Source organism: Nylanderia fulva, unplaced genomic scaffold, assembly GCF_048542155.1.
Source record: "Nylanderia fulva isolate GAGA-0341 unplaced genomic scaffold, ASM4854215v1 Scaffold10, whole genome shotgun sequence".
NCBI lineage: Eukaryota > Metazoa > Arthropoda > Insecta > Hymenoptera > Formicidae > Nylanderia > Nylanderia fulva.
Window position 1 is genome coordinate 4,149,588 of NW_028189193.1, and position 21,773 is coordinate 4,171,360.

The 21,773-nt window shown below is 29.4% G+C and overlaps 3 protein-coding genes across 5 annotated transcripts; 1 reads left to right on the forward strand and 2 right to left on the reverse strand.

Moving 5' to 3' along the window:
• The first annotated feature begins 929 nt into the window (after window positions 1-929).
• Window positions 930-3,966, forward strand: LOC114931950 (uncharacterized). 2 transcript variants are annotated; one of them, XM_029304109.2, is made up of 4 exons: window positions 932-1,345; window positions 2,133-2,394; window positions 2,707-2,853; window positions 3,430-3,962. In XM_029304109.2, exons 1-4 carry the CDS (start codon window positions 1,098-1,100, stop codon window positions 3,802-3,804), a joined length of 1,032 nt encoding a protein of 343 aa, XP_029159942.2. In that variant the 5' UTR covers window positions 932-1,097; the 3' UTR covers window positions 3,805-3,962. The 2 variants fall into 2 exon arrangements, with proteins under 2 accessions (XP_085339100.1, XP_029159942.2); XM_085482974.1 differs by lacking the exon at window positions 2,707-2,853 and having other exon boundaries at window positions 930-1,345; window positions 3,430-3,966.
• A 142-nt stretch (window positions 3,967-4,108) lies between these two features.
• LOC114931968 (uncharacterized) lies at window positions 4,109-7,313 on the reverse strand. Of its 2 annotated transcripts, none has more exons than XM_029304127.2 (6): window positions 7,234-7,313; window positions 6,057-6,136; window positions 5,523-5,729; window positions 5,321-5,425; window positions 4,956-5,247; window positions 4,109-4,514 (listed from the first exon to the last, which is right to left on the reverse strand). In XM_029304127.2, exons 1-6 carry the CDS (start codon window positions 7,242-7,244, stop codon window positions 4,355-4,357), a joined length of 855 nt encoding a protein of 284 aa, XP_029159960.1. In that variant the 5' UTR covers window positions 7,245-7,313; the 3' UTR covers window positions 4,109-4,354. The 2 variants fall into 2 exon arrangements, with proteins under 2 accessions (XP_029159960.1, XP_085339118.1); XM_085482992.1 differs by having other exon boundaries at window positions 7,224-7,288.
• Window positions 7,314-8,826: 1,513 nt separating this feature from the next.
• Cad96Cb (protocadherin Fat 4-like Cad96Ca) lies at window positions 8,827-21,535 on the reverse strand. The gene is made up of 18 exons (XM_029304143.2): window positions 21,473-21,535; window positions 18,352-18,462; window positions 14,534-14,820; window positions 14,322-14,414; window positions 14,126-14,233; window positions 13,842-13,943; window positions 13,177-13,302; window positions 12,489-12,683; window positions 12,304-12,391; window positions 11,797-11,906; window positions 11,565-11,711; window positions 11,379-11,493; window positions 11,234-11,303; window positions 10,942-11,052; window positions 10,684-10,857; window positions 9,911-10,161; window positions 9,355-9,626; window positions 8,827-8,932 (listed from the first exon to the last, which is right to left on the reverse strand). The coding sequence occupies exons 2-18, from the start codon at window positions 18,416-18,418 to the stop codon at window positions 8,843-8,845; spliced, it is 2,406 nt and encodes an 801-aa protein (XP_029159976.1). The 5' UTR covers window positions 18,419-18,462; window positions 21,473-21,535; the 3' UTR covers window positions 8,827-8,842.
• Between the last annotated feature and the right edge of the window lie 238 nt (window positions 21,536-21,773).

Sequence of the window (21,773 nt, forward strand, 5' to 3'; positions counted from 1 at the left end):
ACAATCTGGCAATTATTAGTTTAATAAATAGTGCTCAGATTTATGCAAAAAACTTTAAACATTTATTGATGTAAACAAACTCATTTGCTATAATTAAATAATACTGTAGAATTTTTTATAAGGCAGTTTTTAGACTCATTCATAGAATATGTAACAATTTAATCGTTATATAATGAAATGTTACACGAAATAATGTTTAAGCATTAATTTTTTACCGATTTATGTTTTTTACCTATTTATTAGTTGAAAAATTTTAATAAATCTAATGGTTATATATGGAAAGATAATTATTTTTAAAAACGTTTTGAATAACGTTAAAAAACGTTTTGAAATACGTTAAAATATATTTGTCATAATTTTTTTTTCTTTTCAGACATTTTAAGAACTAATTTTAGTTCTTAATAGTATATTTTTGCAATTAACAAAATTATGTGTAAAATATGTTATATGATATGTATAGAACACTTATAATCAATAGATAGACATATGCATACGTCTATATACCTAGAAGTTCTTATAAAATGATTTCTCATATTAATATCGATCCTTATTATGTCGATGATTTATATCTATTTTCTCGCTTTTAATATAAAATTTTTATTAATTAAAATTTATATATATATATTTTCCTTTTCCCTCAGGAAAATGTATATACATTTAAAAAAATTTATTAAACAATCTCATGACAGAAGGGGTAGGAAAATATGAAGATGTCAAGCATTTGAAAATTTTCGGAGCAGAATAAAAAATGGAGAAAAAAAGAAGATGAAAAAGTGTCAAAATTTTTGACTAAGAGAAGAGAATAGAGGAATATTTTTTCCAGCTGCAACTGCGAGAGGGTAAAGAGATTCTTTGTTCCAAAAGAGAGAGAGAGATAGAGAGAGAGAGAGAGAGAGAGAGAGAGAGAGAGAGAAGAGACCTCCCCTCACTCTCGTGCAAATCCACGACTATATCGCCTGTCAGAGAGGTTGCGGCAGTGTCGATCGATGTATTTACCTGGCTACCTGGCTACGAGCGAAAGAGCCGACAATCGGTTCGCCGCGGTCAAAGTGAATATATATTTGTTGGTACATAAATAAACGACGGTACGAAGTGACATGCGAAACAACGTGGCGCACATGGCTCGCAATCAGACCGAGAGAGACATTTGGGAGTCTTCGGCGACGATTCTGTCGAGATTCGACGTCAACGCCGATGGAACGTTGGATTACTCCGAGTTCCGAGGGCTCTGCGTCCATCTATTTGGCGTGGAGGAGGTCAAAGAGCACGAGTGGCGAGTACGGGATATTTTCGAGCTGCTCGACGTGAATGAAGACGACTCCCTGAACGAGGAGGATTTACGCAGGTGATGCGTGCGCAACATCAACCCTTCTATAAAGAATAGGGGTGTTGAGACACGAGGCAAAAATACGAAAAAAAGAAACGTTTAGGAAAATAAAATTTAGGAAAAAGAAACGTTTTTTTTAAATACCTTTATAATTTATTTAAATATATCCGAAAGATGTAGCCGCGCGATATGTATATTCAATCGCTACATATATACTTTGAAGAGTAAAGCAAGAATAGAATAAATTTGTTAAAATATAAAAGATATTTTTCAGCGTAAAATATATATTGTGTTCTTTATTAAGCGGTTTTCCATGGCATTAACATATTCTATTGAAATTACCATTCAAATATCCATATGAAATTACCATTTAAAATATTCATATTATTGATATTATTCTATTGAAATCATCATTAAAAATATCCATATGGATATTATTCTATTGAAATTACAATTGCAGTAGAATAATATTTGTACAATAATATGAATTTTTAAATATTATACAATCGATATTATTCTATTGAAATTACCATTAAAAATATCCATATGGATATTATTCTATTGAAATTACAATTGCAATAGAATAATATTCGTAATATGAATTTTTAAATATTATACAATATATATATAAATGTAAAATTTTGTACTTAAAAATATTTATATTTAACTGATTATGAGTCAATACAATAATATTTTTCCAATTTCATAGGCTTACATTTGGCTTTGCACGAATAATGAGTCGAATAAACGTGCATTTTGATTAGAGATAATGCGCATTTTTTTTCATAATAAATTTCTGTTGCAGTGGTTACGAATGGATACACGCGACTGTATATCCCGTAAATGTTTTGTTGGTTGTTGACGTTCAAAATGATTTTATTGATGGCACATTGGCTCTTCGAAAATGTGGCTATGGACAGGATGGGGCAGAAGTAGTGAAACCGATAAACCGGCTTTTGAGGGACGGTCATTGGAATAAGGTAATATATTCGCAAGATTGGCATCCCGATAATCATATCAGCTTTTTTGAGAATTTGGCAACGAGAGATCTTCATCCCGAATCTAAGGTAATTAGATTAGAATAATCAGGCTTTCTAATTGAGATAATGACATGTTTTAAAAATATTCTGAGAATAAAATAAAAAATATATACATATTTTATATTATATACACGTGTGTATGTGTGTTTTAATTTTTTTAATATTGTATAAAAGATAGGCTGTTTTTTATATTATTCTAATTTTACATAAAAAATTAATTTTATATTTCGATTGTAAAAACACTTGAAGAATATTTTTAAACATCTAAATTTTTGCTATTTTTGAATTTCGATAATCATCTAAAATAATGTTTTTCACTTTGTGATGAATTTGAAATAGATTACTAAGAAAATAGCAAAACCTTTCGATACCGTCGATTTTTTGCAACCTCATGTAACGCAGATACTTTGGCCAAAACATTGCGTTATGAATACTTGGGGCGCCGAATTGCATAAAGATCTTTTGATCGTACCTTCTTCCGAAAGGGTAATAATTAAATTAATTTTATACAGAAGAGAATTAATATTGTTCGAAAGAAAAAAATCATTGAACATTTATATGTGTTCTACATTTGATTAAAAATTTTTTAATCTCTGAAAATTAAATGCAAATTTTTATATAAATTAATTATAGATTAAATAAGAAGGAATTCGGGCTCTACGAGATTTTAGACAATCAAAATAAATATAAAGAGCGAAAGAGTCATACAAATAAATATAAAGAGCAAAAGAGTCATATAAGACAATAACACTTCATCGGTGAAGAAATCATCTCATGATCTCGAAGAGATTGAAACGTTTGTTGTAATTGTAATACAATATATTAAATTGACAACAAGATCTCTAGTCACGGCTCTTTCGCTCTTTATATTTATTTTGATTCTAGATAAATTAATTCTAGATATTTTCATTATATAAGCTTCTAGCAGCAATAATTTTTCTTTAATATTTGCAAATTATTAAAAAAAATAGTTATATAATTTATTATTAATTATTTTAATTATATTTGATTTAATTTTTGTCATATCTATTTTAGAATTCTCTCTTCTTTTCTTTATATTAGGTGTACAAAGGTCAGCATCCTGAAAAAGATTCATATTCATCATTTGGCGAAAAGAATATTGATGGTACTTCCGAGCTTGTAAAAATTTTGACAAACGTTGGTTGCACGCATTTGTATGTTTGCGGTATAGCTTATGACGTGTGTGTGAAGGAGGCATGTTTAGATGGTTTAAAATGTGGGAAATATCAGTTAGCTGTCATTGATGACTGTTGTCGTGGCGTAAAACCCGATAATATAATGATTGCAAAAAATCTGATTACCGAGAATGGCGGTTTAGTAACATCTAGCGACCACGTTTTGTCCTTGGTAAACGAAGGCAAACGGAGCCTAATAATGGCACATCATGCCGCCAGATGTAAAGGTAGCAGAATGTGAAGAGATTTTTTTTATAAAATTCTATCAATCTTCTTTTATAGTAAGATTGCCGAGATTAGTCGAATAAAGCTTAAACAAGAGTCTCTAAAAAATACATGACATTATTTAGAAATTAACTTTTTTAGCTTTATAGAATATTAATTTATTAGAATATTCTTTTATTTTGTATGTTTGTTTATACTACAATATAATACAATAATTCTAAAATAAAATAAATTAATAAATAAATTTTTTTATTAGTTTATTTATATTTAAATTTTCTTATTTAAATAATTTTTTACAAAATTTATCTAAATAAAGCAGTTTGCTCATAAAAGAGGATATTTAAATAATACAGTTTATATAAATTGCTATTTATATAATTTAAGTAGGATTTACTAAATATATGTATAATTAGCATTGAAAAAAAGAATATTGTTCCTTTTTGCTTATGATTAAAAATATAATAAATTTAATTATTTTAATAAATTTGTTGTACTACATAAATTACTAAAAAATATATATATATTTACAAAAAATATGTTTTCTATTCTACCTTTATTCATCGTGATTAATTACTCTTATCAATTAACATTCGTGCTGTTCTTTCGATCTTGTTTGCCGATTCGTCGTCGGTCGTCAATTCGCAGATATATTTTTGTCTGAGACCGCAATCCTCACCTCGGTAGGAATAAATCTTCGACGATGCATTGAAAGTTAATTTTAAGCACCTAGAAGTTAAAACATTTATGCAAATATTACGTTAGTATATAAGCCAATAATAAAAAGTACTGCGCTGTATTGGATAATTAGCGTCATTAAGTGTTATTAACTAATCATTTTGCTATGAACATAACATGCAATTACACGATAAATTATCGGTTTTTAAATATAGCATGTACTTAAATGTTTTCAAGCTAGATGGTTTCTATGAAATATATGAAAAGATATTCAAAATAAATAAGTACATAAAAATAATGAAATTATTGTCAAATAAAAATTGAATACATATCGCCGAAGTAGAGTTTAATATTTATATCTATCTTTCTTTCGAAACATTTTTTTCGAACGCTTTGCCGCCCGATGTATTAATTATTACATTGTAAAAAAATAAAAACATTTTAAAATATTTCTTTATATCAAAATACATCCTATTCAAAAATAATACAAACCTGCCATCTCCAATGACGGATTGTTTAGTATCTTGATGAACAGGTCTGGCACTGCTGGCCCAGATCCATAAAAGTCCTGGATTTAGGCCTCCTGTCCAGAAATTTTTGCCCTTCAATTTTGAATCCGACATCAAACCGGCTATTACATCTTGACTCTCTTCGATCGTATCGAATTCGACTAAATGTCCACCCATACCACGGCAAAGACTTGCTGATGATTTCCAATTAAAATCACGATTACTGAAATGGTAGCAGTTTTGGCCCATTCTCGTGTAATTGGCAGGGCAAGGTTCTGAAAAAGCAATAATAATAATAATAAAAATAATAAAACGATATCGAGATCAACGATTTATTAATTAGCTTACCTTTCATTTTATTGTTCCCAGAAATAACGTAGTATAACAATTCTTCTGCTCTTCTTAGACGTTTTTCCAGATGATCCACTCTGTAGACCAATTTCTCGATTGCACCTGTAAATTTTTATTGGATGTTCTTAAATTTATCTCGTATTATTAGCATGCTTGCTTAAAAATTATACTGATACGTGATAAAAAAATTGTATCATACCAAGTAAATATAGATCGGTTTCGGAAACGTCTCTTTTATTATTTGTCGTGGTAATTTTGCTCGATACTGTCACAGTTTTATCACCAATTTTCATTGCACGTGCGGCACGAGAATTGTTGGATTGAAGGACGATCCAATTTTCAAGGATCTCTGCCCATGGACCATGATTCATAACAGGTGATAATTCTAACTGGGTTAAGGATGACGCTAGCAAAATTATGATGATTAAATCATAAAGTCTAATTTGTATGCAAATTAAGAATTTAACTCACTGTTAAAAAATTTAATAAATTAATCTAATAAGAATAATGCGATATGCAAACAGCATAATAATAATTAAAAACAGAACATTAAAAAAAATATTCCAAATTATGTAGAAGTTTTTTATTGATTTTCTTATTTTTATTTAAATTATTGATAATTAAAAACATTTATTTGTTCTTCTGTCTTTAAAAAAATATATATATTGTATTAAAAAAAAAGATACATATATCTTTTAAAAAATATACATATATAAATTATGATAATACGTACCACATACTACACTGATGCTTATCAACATGAGAAGCATAAGTGTAGAACATAATTGCATGACCGTCTTGCTTGTCATGATTCTGAGATCAAAGAAATATAGCGCAGATGAGATCTCTGAAGAGATAGGAACTGAAAGGCTGGCATTTAATTCGCGAAATGTAAAGTAAACGAAATAAAGGCGTTCTGTTTTTCGTCTGGAACGATGTTCGGATCTCTGACTTTCTCCAGGAAAGTTAACGGAGGTATGTTATGTTGAAATAGCAAATACCCGGATGCAAACGAATGCGTTGGAAATTCCCGATATATAAACGTTTATAAACATATATAACTGGATAATTTCTTTTTATAAATAAGGTAATTTTTTGATATATATATATATATATATATATATATATATAAACAAAATATATGCATTGTAATTTGTTTTAAAATTAAGAAAATCTTATGTTTGCATTGTAATGTAAATAGGAAGATGTTTTAGAATTTGAATTTTATATTGTAAATATAAATATATCTCGTAACTGTTCTGAAAAATAGCTTTTCTGAGAAAAATGATGCACTTTACGCGGCATTTTGTTGCATTCGTAGCAACTGATGCGTAATAAATTAGAGAAGATAATAAGGCATAATGAATCCGGAACAGTCAATCGTTTACCGTTTCCGGTAACCGATTGACTGTTTCACAATTCTTTTTCACGAGCACCATTTATGAAAATGACTAACAACGTAGTTTAGCCTTGAAAGTTCAAACACACGTATATAAATACATTTAAACTTTTGTGCGTACAATTACAATGCAACCGTGTCGTAACATCTAATATCTACTTTTTAAATTGAATATATTCATCTCTAGAAATGTTAAAATGTCAAAAAACTTATAAGGAAAAGAAGATATTTATTTTAAGATTTAAATAAACTTTTTGAAAAATTTAGTCCTAATTTACACGTTGTATAATTAGAAAAAAATCTTTTATTTTTTAATGAAAAATATATATTATCAAGAGATATATATATATTTATATTAATTGCAAATTTTATATATTTATACATAAATAAGAATCGCGAAATTTTCGAAATTGAAAGCACAACGAATTTCTTCACAGTTGCATTTGGATATTTTTAAAAAAAAAGGATAAGCGCAAAATATCTACTGGAAAGTGTAAATACCTTCACTCACATGACTCGCATGAAATAATTGACTTGATATCACGACAGTATTCTACACCCAATCGTTTGTCACAGACGACTGAGAGGAAAAGATTGGATGATGCCGGAGTCGTAGCCCAGACCTCTCTGGGTCACTTTCTCCCCACCTTAGAAGTCAAGTCACTTTCTTCGGCAAACCCACGTCGGATTTAATGAGACACCGATCGTGACGGTAGTCTTATTTGCCGAATAGAAATAAATGTATTTTGCATAATGGAGTATTATGAAACACATCAATTGTACAGGCATTAATAGACAAATTTGATTATTTACGTTCTTGCTTAATAATAAGCATGGTAGCATATATATAAAACAATTTTTATAATAAAAAATAATTATTGAAATTATTGTAAACGTATTTCAAATTGGTTTGCTGATTTTTCTATATTGAATTTTTTAAAAGATTTGTATATATTAGAAGTAACTTACCTACTGTTATTCGCACAATAACTGATATTATAAAAATGATTATTAAATTTCATGTTGAAAGATTGCTTGCTTACACTGAAACAATTTATAATGTAAAAAGATATTAAAGATAATATACTGTTAAAGATCGATTTACTACGCTTTGCTATGAGATGCATTTTTGCAATATTAGTTTGACGTTGTCGTTTTGACTTCGACAAAAAATTTCATAAATTTCAAGTCTTGCGTGAATGTTCATTCGTTTACTCGTTGTAATAAATACTGGCTAAGATCGACCCACTGACCCAGTTTCTTTTATGTATTCGAATATCTGTGGCTTCAACAAAGTGCGAACATAATAACTTCATCGACCACTTAATATAATAGCGCCATTTATATAATCAACTATCGTACTTTCTCGTATCACTATGCGATTTACGCAAATTGCAATCTATTTTCTTATGTATTAATGAGTCTTCTTCGTTGTATCTTCACTTTGAGAGAAAATGTTTTTCTTTTTCAGATAATTCTGACAAAATAAGATTTTGTGGTTTAGAAATTTGCGATAGCCTAATAAATGTAGAATAATAAACAATGTTTTATGTATAAAAGTTACAAATATAATATATATATTAATTTTATTAACAAAGCAATAAAATTATATAGTACTCTTAAAAAATTTTTCTTTCTTACATGTATGTATTAATAATATATAATTACAAAAAAAGAAAATTTTATTATCTTTTTTTAAATATTAATAATGTTTACTTGCCTCAATCAGATTTATACCCTCATTTTTCGGCTTACTTTCTTCTCCTTTTCATTTTAATATTTAACATTTCATTTTTTGTGCTCTCTGTACGATTTCTCCGTTTGATTTCCAGCAATTTTTTAATCATTACTTTTTTTCGCAATCAGAGATCGATGTCGCGTCGAGCAGATAACGAATATAATCCGTTCAGGATGATGTGAATTAATGCAGGATAACACACGATAACACAGATGTTCCGTGGACCGAATACACACATAAGGTCACATTGCATTGCGATTCATCGAAGTTCAGTCACAGATAATTTCGACATCAACGAAATTTTATTTAACTAGATTGGTTGAACAGCACTTACGACAGTCATCCGTCGGCGATATCGTCCCATTTACATAATAAATGATCATTAAAAATACACGGTGAGATTGAGCCTCTCGTTGCCAGCTTGATTGTCTCCGGTTCGTGTTTCCGCTGCAACCTCAACGCTGTCCACGGTCTGGAAAACGATGAATGCTTTTATCTCTTTTGTCCTCCATTTATTTGCTTTTTAGAATTGCATAATATATTTGCACTTTTCCGAGTAATCTTGCTAATTATTTTTTTAAATATATTTTTATATAATTTTATACAGAATATTTTATATATTTTATATTATATATATATAATTTGTAAACACATCGCTTATATAAAAAGTAGTAAGTAGAGAAAAAGGAAGAGAAATACTGCTCTTTTTAAATTATTTAAATTAAATATAGTTCAATACTTCTATATTTAATAATTTTAAAAAAGTCCTGAAAATATTTCTATGTATACAAAAATTAATTCGGAAAACATTACAATTTTTTTTTCAATTTGCTATTTAATGTGAAAGTTATTTTTTTTTTGTTGAGATAAAGAATTTATTTGCGAGATAATTACCCTATCGTCATCGTCCCAGGACAATTTTTTAATTCTTGGCAGTGCTGAATTAGCAGGCCACGCTGGTACCAAGGAATCTGGAGGATCTCCTGAATAATTTGAGGAATCATGAGATCCAGCATCTAAATTGGTCCTAGCACTCAAATCGTTCATATTCTGCACTAATCCGCCAATATTGGGGATATTCGAAGTAGCTGATAAAGTTGGCGGATTCGGAGCGGGTGCCACTTTATGTCTGGCATATAATGGTAATTGTCTCGCTGATGCTATACCTATAAAGTAAGATAAGAAAAAAAATTGAGTGTCATAAATGTTCGACGATAAAAATGTGATCCTACGAAGATTGTCAGAAGAATATAAAAAATAGTTGGTAAATTTTTGGGGAAGAAAAGCTTATTTACTTGAGAAAATCGCGCGTAAAAGATGACAGGTAAAGCTAAAAAATGCAAATAAAATAAATTCCATTAAATTATGCCAAACACATATTGAAGAATAAACATATATGTTGCTCGCACATGCATACAATATTGTCTTAATTATATCTATAAGAACATACTTTTAATCGTAGCGCCGTATGAGCTTTCATTGATTTCTCCGAAGACGGGATTATCGATATCGTTACGGCTACTGGTATCATTCTCGTTGCTGTCGTTATCGTGACGTCGATTTCGTGGACCTTCTAAAGTATCCTGAAGAAGATTGGCACCTAGCACTTGCGGTGTCGGGCTCAGAGCCGAGGGAACCGGTGATTTCTCACGATATCCCGTACCTACAGAACTGACTGAACCACCGCTTTTGGGTCTTTTGCTTAAAAGAAATTAAATATGCTCCTTCAATTTCTATTAACATAACAATAATTAATACTTTCCATTATTACATCCAAATATACATATATATACATTCTTCTTACATATATGTATATATAATTAATATTATTATCAATGGGAAAATATTTAAACGATCAACTGGCTATTATTAATGGTGTTAATTTATTTGTGCAGCAACGTTTCGACCCTGAATTGGGTTCTCTTCAGGCTGATGTTTAAACGTCAATGTTAATTAATACATATTAAACAACGAGATAATAGGTATTTGTTATAAACGTGATGTCGATTTCGTGGACCTTCTAAAGTATCCTGAAGAAGATTGGCCTGAAGAGAACCCAAAAAAAAATTAACACCATTAGTAATAGCCAGTTGGTCGATTAAATATTTTCCCATTGGTTTAATCTTACTGGCATTCGACTTTCTTCCTTTGATAATATTATTATATTTTTATCATCATATAGCTACGAATCGGTTCGAATTTATGGTCGACAAATTTACTCACTGCTTGTAAATGTAAAGGATGAGGATGAGTATGACGACTCCAAGAAGACCTAAAACTGCACCGAAGATTGCAACTAATAATACACTGCTTCCGAGCCAAGCAGGTGCAGCTCTTGCGGCGATCGGCAACGAGCCGCTATTTGGTATATGAACGATCACCGGGATCATACTGTATCTAGAGAAATTACAGATACAGATTAATATCTGGAATAACCATTTTAACGTCGAATTAAATAATTACAGAGAAATGTATAAATACTTGGATGGTTTTCCGGTATCAGAAGCTACTGCCATAAATCGAGCCACAGATCCGTTAAATGAACTTGGCGATCGTAGCACCAATTCTCCGTTATCTTTAATCTCGAAAGATCTGTGAAAGAACGATTGTATATAATTAAATATAATTATTTTTAAGATTAGATGAATAGATATGTATTTTATTTTGGAGTAAAAGATTTTATTTTTTAAAGATACACAAGTATAAAATTTTTATGTAGATGATGTATATTATTTTCTCATAACATTGCTTTTGTTTGATATATAATTTATACCTCGCATCTTGTCCTCTGAGAGATAAGCTAACTTTATCGCCCCTATCGCCGTCAGCTGCTTCTAATCTTCCTAAAAAGTTATACGCTTTTGGAATAGCAGTAGAAAATTAGGTCAATGTTTAAGTACAATAAAGAGAAAACTTACCAACGACAGAACCATCTCTCGCAGAAGGAGCGTGAAATTCATAGCGGGTATATCGAAATCGAGGTTCCCATTCATTCACGTCTTCGACCGAAATGTTTACTCGTGACGTATCATTCTAAAAAAATATTTACATATATGTATATGCATATATATATATTACATATAAAGATAATTAAAAAGACATACATGATATCCATCTGTGACGTGAGCCAGGAAATTATGCTGGACCCGTCGCTCGTAATCCAAATTACCTTTGAGGATCAACTCGCCAGAATTAGTGATCGAGAATCTCTCCAGATCCTCGGTCGCGCCCACCAGCCAAAATCTTAAATCCTAGAATTAAAGACTAGGATACTACGCTGCTATATTACGGTTTATTTACACTCTTATTGTTAAGGTGAATTTTTATACTACTTACAGGATCGGCTTTATTGACTCCTGTCGTTAGAAGTACGCTCCCAGGCGGCGTATCCTCTGGTACGTTCGTTTGATGATCCTTCAGCACGAATTTCACGGGTAATCGACCACCTAGCATATGCAAGATAGGTATCATTTTGATCCAATATAAGATATGTTCTCAAATCGACAAAGTTCGATTCATTTATTTTAGGTACATTACATTTTGACCTTTTGACATTTGACATTTTGCATCTTTTATGTACTTTGCATACGAAACGATGTATGTATAATTTAAATTTTGAATGAAAAATATATAATTAATGAGCTTATATGTAATTATTTAATAATATGTGTAAATTGATTGCAAAACCAATTTATTTTAATGATTAGATAATGATAATTAATAATTAATTATGCGATAAATTATTACACATTCAAATAAAATTAAATATGTGAGCATATGCGAATTAAATATGTCAGCAATAGAAAATAATTTCAAGAATAATTAAAATATATTTGTATAAACCTGCTGTTGGTCCAACTCCATAACCATCTTCTCGCGACACGATGACTGTGGCAAGAGCATATCTATCTGGATTATTTACTTGAGTAGCCTATTTAACAAACAATATTTCATCATTATTACATCTTTATATGTATATGTAAAGTATTTTATTAAATTGCACCTACATTCAATATCAGTGTTTTTACCTTAATGACAATAGTCGCCGATGTCATTAGCTCGTTATCCTGTAATGATCGTATCATGACGATTTCTGCAGTTTCGGGATTTAAATCCAGAAAGGGTAAGATTCCACTTCGAATGGTATATCGTACTGGCGCATTTATTCCAATATCTTGATCCACGGCTTTTATCGCGGCAGGAGTCACTTTTAATGTTCTTCTCTAAGAATTAAGTAAATTAAATTAATTCGCATTAAATTCTCATTTCCTTTTTCTTTGAAATCTCTCTCTTTCTCTATTTTTTATATCTTTATTTCTTATTTTTTTATTTATTAAATATTGAACATAAAATAATATAACATAAAAAAATAATATATATATAATATGTATATATAAACATTATATAATTAAAAATAATAATTAAAATAACCAAATGTGTTTTTTAATTCGTAAATCTTTCTCTATTTTTTATATCTTTATTTCTTATTTTTTTATTTATTAAATATTGAATATAAAACAATATAACATAAAAAATAATATATATATATATATATATATATATATATATATAAATATGTATTTATATATGAATATATTATATAATTAAAAATAATAATTAAAATAACCAGATATGTTTTTTAATTCGTATCTTCTATTAAATAAAATCGAATTTGATTGAAATGAAATTTTTCGCAAGAAAATAAATCAATCTTACCCCCTTGATGTGACGGGGTACAGTGACCTTGTATTGATCATTCAAAAAAGCTGGATTCTGATCATCAGCATCGATAACATTAACATATAACGTCGTCGTCGATGAACGTGGCGGATTACCTTGGTCCTAAAAACACAAATCATTGCTAGTATTAAATTGTAGTTCAAACATTACAATTATTTTATACAAATATATATAATTGTATCAAGAGAAAAAAAACGTTTCTTTGTCTTTCATTGTTGCGGTACAGCTACAAGCGTGAGAACTACAAAAAGTTCTCTCTCTTTTTCGATCAAGATTCTTTATAATCTTTAGTTGCTCAGTGTTGCGTGTCGATACGCATGATTCATTTAAATCAATTTATTTAAATCGATTTATTCATGCCTATCTCGCGATCCACTTACAGTACTTTGAATTCCATTATTAGTTTTATGTATCTTGTTAAATAATGTTGTAATAAAAAGGACAATTTTTATTCAATTTTGTCGAATCTAAATTATATGTCTGAGAAAAAAATTTTATATAATAGATATATAGCTGCTTTTGTGTATTGTGTGCGATCTATATAAAAGTTATAGGATGATAATAAAGTTTGAAAGTTGCACGTATTGCATGTATGTCTATTAATTTTAATTTATTTAATAATATAGGAGCAAAAAACTTACTTGAGCGCGGATGCTAACGGAAAAGTTGGTGAGAGCCTCGTAATCTAGCGATTTCCTTAATACGAGAGTGCCTTCCAAAGCGTTTACGAAAACAAAATAGTCCTGTGCATAAAAATAAAAATTATTCCTTCAACTTTATACGTAAACTGTATTTTTATGAATAAAATTATTAGCGAGATATTTGATAAAAAAATTGGGACGAACATTATAACTGTTTAAAAAATCAGCGAAATAAAAAACAAATTAACGAAATAAATAATCGTATAAATGTTCAGAAAATTTACTGAATAAATTCCTGGTAAAACCGCGTATTGCACAGTAGAATATGGTCCTGGTTGATCAGCATCGACAGCTCGGACTCCTTGTAGGACTCTCGTTCCGACGACGGTAACCTGAGATATTCGCGTGACAAAAATCAAATAACGGCGCAAATATTAAAAAATATTAAAAATCTTAATAAATTATTAATAATCTTCTCACCTCAGAAATATTCAATACGTAAGGTGCATTTACAAATTGCGGTGAATTATCATTTGCGTCGGTCACCCGAATGTTCACTGGTATGATATATCCCTTTAAATTAAAAAAAATATATATATTTAATAAATAATACTAAAAAAATAATAATAAAAAATTTAAAAAAAAAAGAAGATAGTAATCATCATTTAATAAAGACGAAGAAATCGTCTTACCGGATCTGAGGTGTGCTTTTTCTCGCAGATAACGTTGATGTAGACACTTGCTGGTCCCTCGACGCCCTCCTTATCGAGTGGTCTATCGAGAGTCAAGTTCTTCGAGTTCTTCGAGAATGTGACGGGACTGTCGGGCTCTTGCAAGCTCAGTTCGATGTCACCCTGTAAGCCAGGATCACCCACTACTCCGAGGACTCCCACGATGCCGCGGACAGGCAGGTCCTCGCTGACAAAAAGATGCGCCGCGGTGGCTCCGTTCTCCAGGAAGCATCGCTTGTCTTTAATTACTGCGAAAAAGAAAAAAAAACGAAACGAGCGATTGTCAGCATACATTACAAAATAATGTGCGTAGTCTGTACGTTGAACCAGAAATTACTCAAGCATTACTGTAAGTAAAAGGAGTTGGTTTCTTGAATGAGGAGAAAGTAGCGAAATCATTTTAGCATTAATAGAAAATTATAAATCTATAGGTTTATTATAAAAAAAACAAGCATCTTTGGAATTAATATTATTTCTATTCTGTATAACAATGGAAAGAAAAATTTGTCTTATTAATTTACGTATTGTGATAATATTATATTCTCTTTATATATAATATTTATTTTTGGTTGATATAATTCTTCACTTTTTTAGAACATATGAAACTTATGGAAATTATAGATCCTTCTGAATCCTTATAATATTTAAAGAGAAAAACATTTGTAAGGATATAAAATTGAAACAGATACATATTAATAAAACAGTATTTAAATTTGATAAAAAAAAGAGTATTATTTTATTATTTGAATTTGAATGCGTTGTTCTGACAAGTAAGAAGTTGTATTGCTCGAAAAATTGCTCGAAAAAATAATCGCTTACAATAGATATATAATAAAGGATAAGTGCTGTTGGGGTTTCTGCAGTTTCCTGTCGAAATCGGATAACCGGTTTTCAATGGATTGCACAAATTCAATGGGCTACCCAAGTTTCGGATCGCAGTGATGATGAAAGGACCGTGGGACAATGATCTTGTGAGAAACTCCATCTGGACTTTCTTTCTAACGGTATATACACGATCAATGCGAATACAATCGTCCGACTAATTATTGATAAATATATATTCGATAAAAGAGTTTACTTTGCCATATAATTATATTAATCAATTGTAATAAAATTTAATAATTGCAATAAAAAAATAAAAAACTCAAAATATACAGTTTTATTATTATTTTTTATCACTGATTAATTAATATAGAATAATTGTTCAAAAAATATTTGTGAGAATATTTTCAAGAATATCCGTTTCAATATTAGTCTTATTAAAAAAAAAATGCATAATTTGCATGTTAAAGAAATTAAGTTAAAATATTTTAAAAAATATATATGTATAATGTATATACATATGAAGAGAGATATATTATTTTATAAGTAATTATTGAGTATTTATTAATATTTTATCGTTTTTAAAACTACTACTTTATAAAATAAGTATTGTGTTGTCATATAAGAATGTCTATACTTTATGAAATTGTTAACGACAAAAAAGCATTTAATCGTGTGTTTTAAGTACAAATAATATGCAAGGAGATAATTCTATCGCTTGTAATAGCAGTTGCATAGTAATATTGTACTTAAGCTGTTAGCGTACTACTACTACCTTGTAACACTCATTGTCCAGTTATTACTTGCGGATGTTTTAATGACTTCAAACGATCCTGCACAAATATGTGCATTCCAGGAGCGTTGCAGTTGCGTAATGCAATTAAGTTTACCGTAAATATAACGTAACTGTAATTCAGAGCGTAGTAGAAAATCGAGAATACTTTTCCAAAAAAAAAATCAAAAATTTAAATATGATTTTGAATTAAAATAGCTTAGAAATAAAATTATATATAAAAAGAGATTTTCTTGAAATTCTTTCAAAAAATATATATGTATTTTTTTGTAAAAAAGTTAGAATTTTGCGCGGATTCAATCAACACTGCATAATACTTTTTTTCTAAGAAACCACTTTTATTTTAAAATTAAATAAATTAAATGTTATTAAAGTTATAGTTGACACACAATAAAATAAAAATTATCGTATGTTCGTACTATTATATTATATTATGTAATAACCGGATAAAGAACATTACATAAAATGTAAGAGACGGCGAGGCTGTTTGTGCTTAATAACAGCTTTAGTTATTCTAATGCCAACATAAATCACGACACCCACTTTTACATCTTGTTTGGCTGTCAGTTATCAAATCTCCAAGTCTGATTTATGCATAATGTTGATCGATTACTATATAATCGTACGTAATATTCCGAAGAGCGAAACGGCAACGATTTAATATTTTATAGTATAGAAAAACGTTCTTCTTCAGGTTCTTTTATTATTTCAATAATGAGTAATATAATAAACAAAAATAATAAAATTAAAGATAAAATCGAAAAGAAACAGAACTTGGCTAGCAGTTCCATGGATTTATATTATATAAGCGTAATTGGACATTTCCATATTATTATTATAATAGAATTATTTCCTAATCGGGAAGAAAATAATAATAATTGTTTTTTTGGAAGAAATATATCTCGAATTTTGATTGCGAAATTGATTTGGCAAAAGTTTGACGTGATGTCATTCAGTAATCATTCGTTCTTCCCGGTTGATCGACGGAAATTCAGATGCTGGAAGAACACGTATCGGACGCAGAGACGAATACGCGTCGGCTGTTTAATGCGTGTGTGAGAGGGTAGATATGCGCGCTTCCGTGGAGCGAAGTTCCGGTCGCGAACTCGTGGCATATCGTCGGCGGCGCGGCGCAGCGTTACGGCGCTCTGTCTTTCGCAAACTCCTTTCCTGCCATAGACGAGGACCAAACCAAAAGTCGAACATCGTTCGATCGTGCATGCGCAAAAACATCCGCGAACGTGCGACCGATGCAAAAAGACGTAATGCGACTGACAGTTCACTGACAGTTCGCGCAAAAATAGAACTGAGAGATTTAACGCGAGAGTACTAAATAAGCATATCATTTAAAGTCCATTTTATGTATAGCTTAGTTAAACTTCAATTGTGAGTAAGCTTTTCCAATTGCTGCAGTTTTATTCAAGAAGATAAAACAGAAAAATAGGGCTAAAAATTTATACTGTAATAATAATCAATGATATTGAAGTTATATACATATTTCAATTATTCTATATTTATTTGGAACATAACTATTTGCTATATAAATTTTATATAATATTTTTATGAGGTAATTAGACAGATCAAATAGAGATTTTCTTTTTTTACTAATCTAGGAAGAATCTGAAATATATGATATATTTTTTTGGCTTATAAAATGCGACTGACAGTTCACTGACAGTTCGCGTAAAAATAGAACTGAAAGATTTAACGCGAGAGTACTAAATAAGCATATTATTTGTAAAATCCATTTTATGTATAGCTTAGTTAAACTTCAACTGTGAGTTTACTTTCATCTTTCAGTAAGCTTTTCCAATTGCTGTATTTTTATTCAAGAAGATAAAACAGAAAAAGGGATAAAAATAAATACTGTAATATAATAATAAATATATTGAAGTTACATATTTCAATTATTCTATTCATTTGGAATATAATAACTATTTACTATATAAATTTTATATATAATATTTTTATAAGGTAATTAGACAGATCAAATAGAGATTTTCTTTTTTTAATAATCTATAGGAAGAATCTGAAATATGTGATATATTTTTTTGGCTTATAAAGCATTGTATATTTTGTTTGATCAATTTCCATAAATGTGCAAGCTGCAATGAGAAAAGGGACGGAGATATGTGGAGAAAGAAATTGATGTAAGAAGACTTACATTGTCCGACATGCGGTTGCAGCATGCAGCAGAGGAGTAGCAAGATCTTTAATACGTTTCGTCCCATGGCAATTCAAGATCATCGTCCATCGATTTCGTCGATCTGTTCATCTGTAAAAAAAAAAGAAAGGAATGAAAATCAATGATGGAAAATGAGGACGATGAGAAATTCAAACTTACGCAAACTAATCGAAAGTTCTTTTAGTCTTTTAATGTACCGTGGAAATAAAGTTTCTCAGAAGATGTTTCGATTTATCATATTCGCGGAAATAATATTTCCTATACATTCCTGTATTCTATATTTTTCTCAGAATCATTATAAAATTTTTCCTGATTCTTTTGTGCAGGAATTTTTCATCTCTCGTAAAGAGACCTTGCGCGAGATATGTTACAGATATTTGCAAAAAATTATAAAAAAGATTTTTAATTATAATTTGATTATTACTATGTTTTTTACATTATCATTCAAGATAAATGTCAAATATTTTAATTGTATAGTTAGTAATAAAATATAATATGAATTATATTGCGATAATTATTATTACTTAATGATTATCGCAATATAAATAATAAATTAAGTAATTAAATTATTTTAAAAATTTATCTAACATGCATATACTTGTTATTAAAATTTATTTTTTATTGATGTTGTCAACGACACATAAAAGACGTAAAGTTATGTGACATAATAACACGAAGTGCAAAGATTTTACGCAACACAATTTGTAGAACTATATTTTGTCATTTTTATTATATAATTTTCTAGTAGCTAGTTTCTTGCTTTTCTTACGTAGACTACTTAAACTTTTCCGCTTTTTTATTCTTAATGAATAAGATTCAATTCTCTTTTATAAGTAACAAGGCAAAAATAAAAAATAACATAATTTATATTATCATCTACTTTATATTTTATTAATTTTCGATCGACAAAATAATTAGTAAATCAGAATTATTTATATCAAAGATTATTTAAAATAAATGTTTGGTAAAAGAGAAAGTAAATTTACCAAGTTATGAAAACTTGATTATTAAAACGTAGATGATACTAAAAGAACATTTCAAATCTTAAAATATGTTTCATTCATTTTTCTATAGATATATTATAGATTTTTCATATTTTTTGGAGGGGAATAAAAGAGTAAAAATAATAATGGTGTCTATAACGATTTCATAAGCATTTGCTTATTTTTTATTATTTTCTACGTATATTTTAGCGTTCATTAAGATGACGCAAGAACGTGTCATTAGACGTACCAATTTATTAGTAATGTGCAAGTAACGTCAAGTTTGTCATCAGGCTAGCAGACGAGTGTAAGAACATAAGTTATACATGAACGTGAACAAATGACCACCTCATCCGACGACGAAACATGTCTGCAGGACGAGCATAACGCGTGGTTAGAAAGCATGCAGAGAAACTCCTTTATTACGTGGAACTACGGCTATGTAGGACTGCGCATCATCAGGGCCAGAATGACTAGTGCAATTTATCGCCGGAGACAACTCTTGACACCTCGCACTGTCACCTCTCGTGTTAAACGCATTTTTTCGCGACATCGCAAAATGCGAAGGATTGGCGACATTCTTGGCATTTAAGATATTGAAATTACCCTACGTAACGTTTCCTTTAACAATTGGACGGAAAGAACGGAAGTAGAGCTTCTTCAAGCTTGTTGGTACGAGAAAGTGCGACCAACCAACATTAATCTTTACATTTTGCCGCACTCATGCTATTTCATAGCAAATAAAGAAGTTTAATATATTTTAATAGAAGCATTTCATATTATTAAATATTTATTATATTGTTATCGCTAATTTAATTTTCATTTCTATAGCTTGAAATAAGATATGACCGCTATATATTAAAGAGAATCACGAGAATATGCATATTTATCACATTTTTTTATTTATATAAAATCAATGTGATTCATATTGATTTTATATAAGTAAAAAGTATTGTGTATTTTTATATATATATATATATATATATATATACTATTTTATACTTTATTTAATTCGAATATTAAAACTAATACTTATTGTTATGTTACAGAATTATTTGCGTAACAATCTTTTCAGTTTAGTTTTATCTTAACATTATTATTTTCTCTTTCATAAAAAATTTTTCTGTTATTATTTCTCAATATTTATAATGACTACTGTTAAACATTTTTTTTCGAAGGTTCAGTTCCGCTTCTTTCCCTTTAAAATATTCTTTTATAAGCCTAATAGTACATTATGTATGATTGTTCGCTGATGTCTTCGCAGGTTTTAGCGTCACTTGACATAAGTGGTTGAAAGGCTATAATAGGAATATAGGACAAAGAAACCGACGTAGGAAGAAAATCTTTGAGAAAACTTGTTTACTCTTTCACGAATAAACTGAATTTATATTTATACGAAAAGGTATATCAACCGGATACTTTGGCTATATGTGGGCCGCAGTACTGCTTAAATTCACGGACCGTAAATTGAAACGCAACGCGTGATGGGCAACCGGCGTAAAGGCCTCCGGCCTCGGCTCCAGTAGATAACTGTATAAAAGTATTGGTATCCATGTATTGGATATATTGATAGTTTCGACGAGTTAAATTTTTTATTTTAATTAAAGCCTGTGATTTTTTATCAGTGCTCGAAAAATTAATAATTGATTTTACTTAGCGATATTTAAGATGATATTTAATTATATATTATATTATTGTTATATAATCGTATTTAATCATGTTATATTCCTTGTTTAATTAAACTTCTTAATGTATATAAAAGCAGAAGTTTTTATAAGTGAATGCTTGCACAAGAAAATGTATACTCTTTTTATTGTTGTTTTAATAATTTTTATTGTTCTTAGATTTTTATATTCTTTAAATAAAATAATTAATTTAATCGAATTATTATTATATTTCTTCTCTCTCTAAGAAAGTGTATTTTCAAATAATAATAAAAGATTTCGACAGTGGTATTGAATAAGATAAAAAATTTATAGTTAATCGTTACTATATCATAGATTTAATTGATGTTAATTATTATACGCAGTGCTTCTCTCTTTCTCTCCAAACAATTGTATTTTAAAATTAAATTAAAAATTGTAATAATATAAATATAGTTGATAAATGGTACTCACCACAAAATTCACTCGGAAGAAGCACGTCGTCCATATATCTACGACTTGGTTGTTTGAGAAGATAAAAGATCTCTCGATATCTCTAGTTCTTCATTAGTAACGTAAATCCCATGGATAGTTAATCTTTTCTCCAGCATGCATTTGATTATAGTCAAACGCCCCTTGGAACGAAAAGCACAAAGGGTATGCGAATTGCACCCTCAATAGTCTTTATCGATCGGCACGACCAGACACTCTTCCAACTCACGTTTCTTTAACTACATAACCAACGTAAGCATTCATTTTTCAAATTTTATATCAC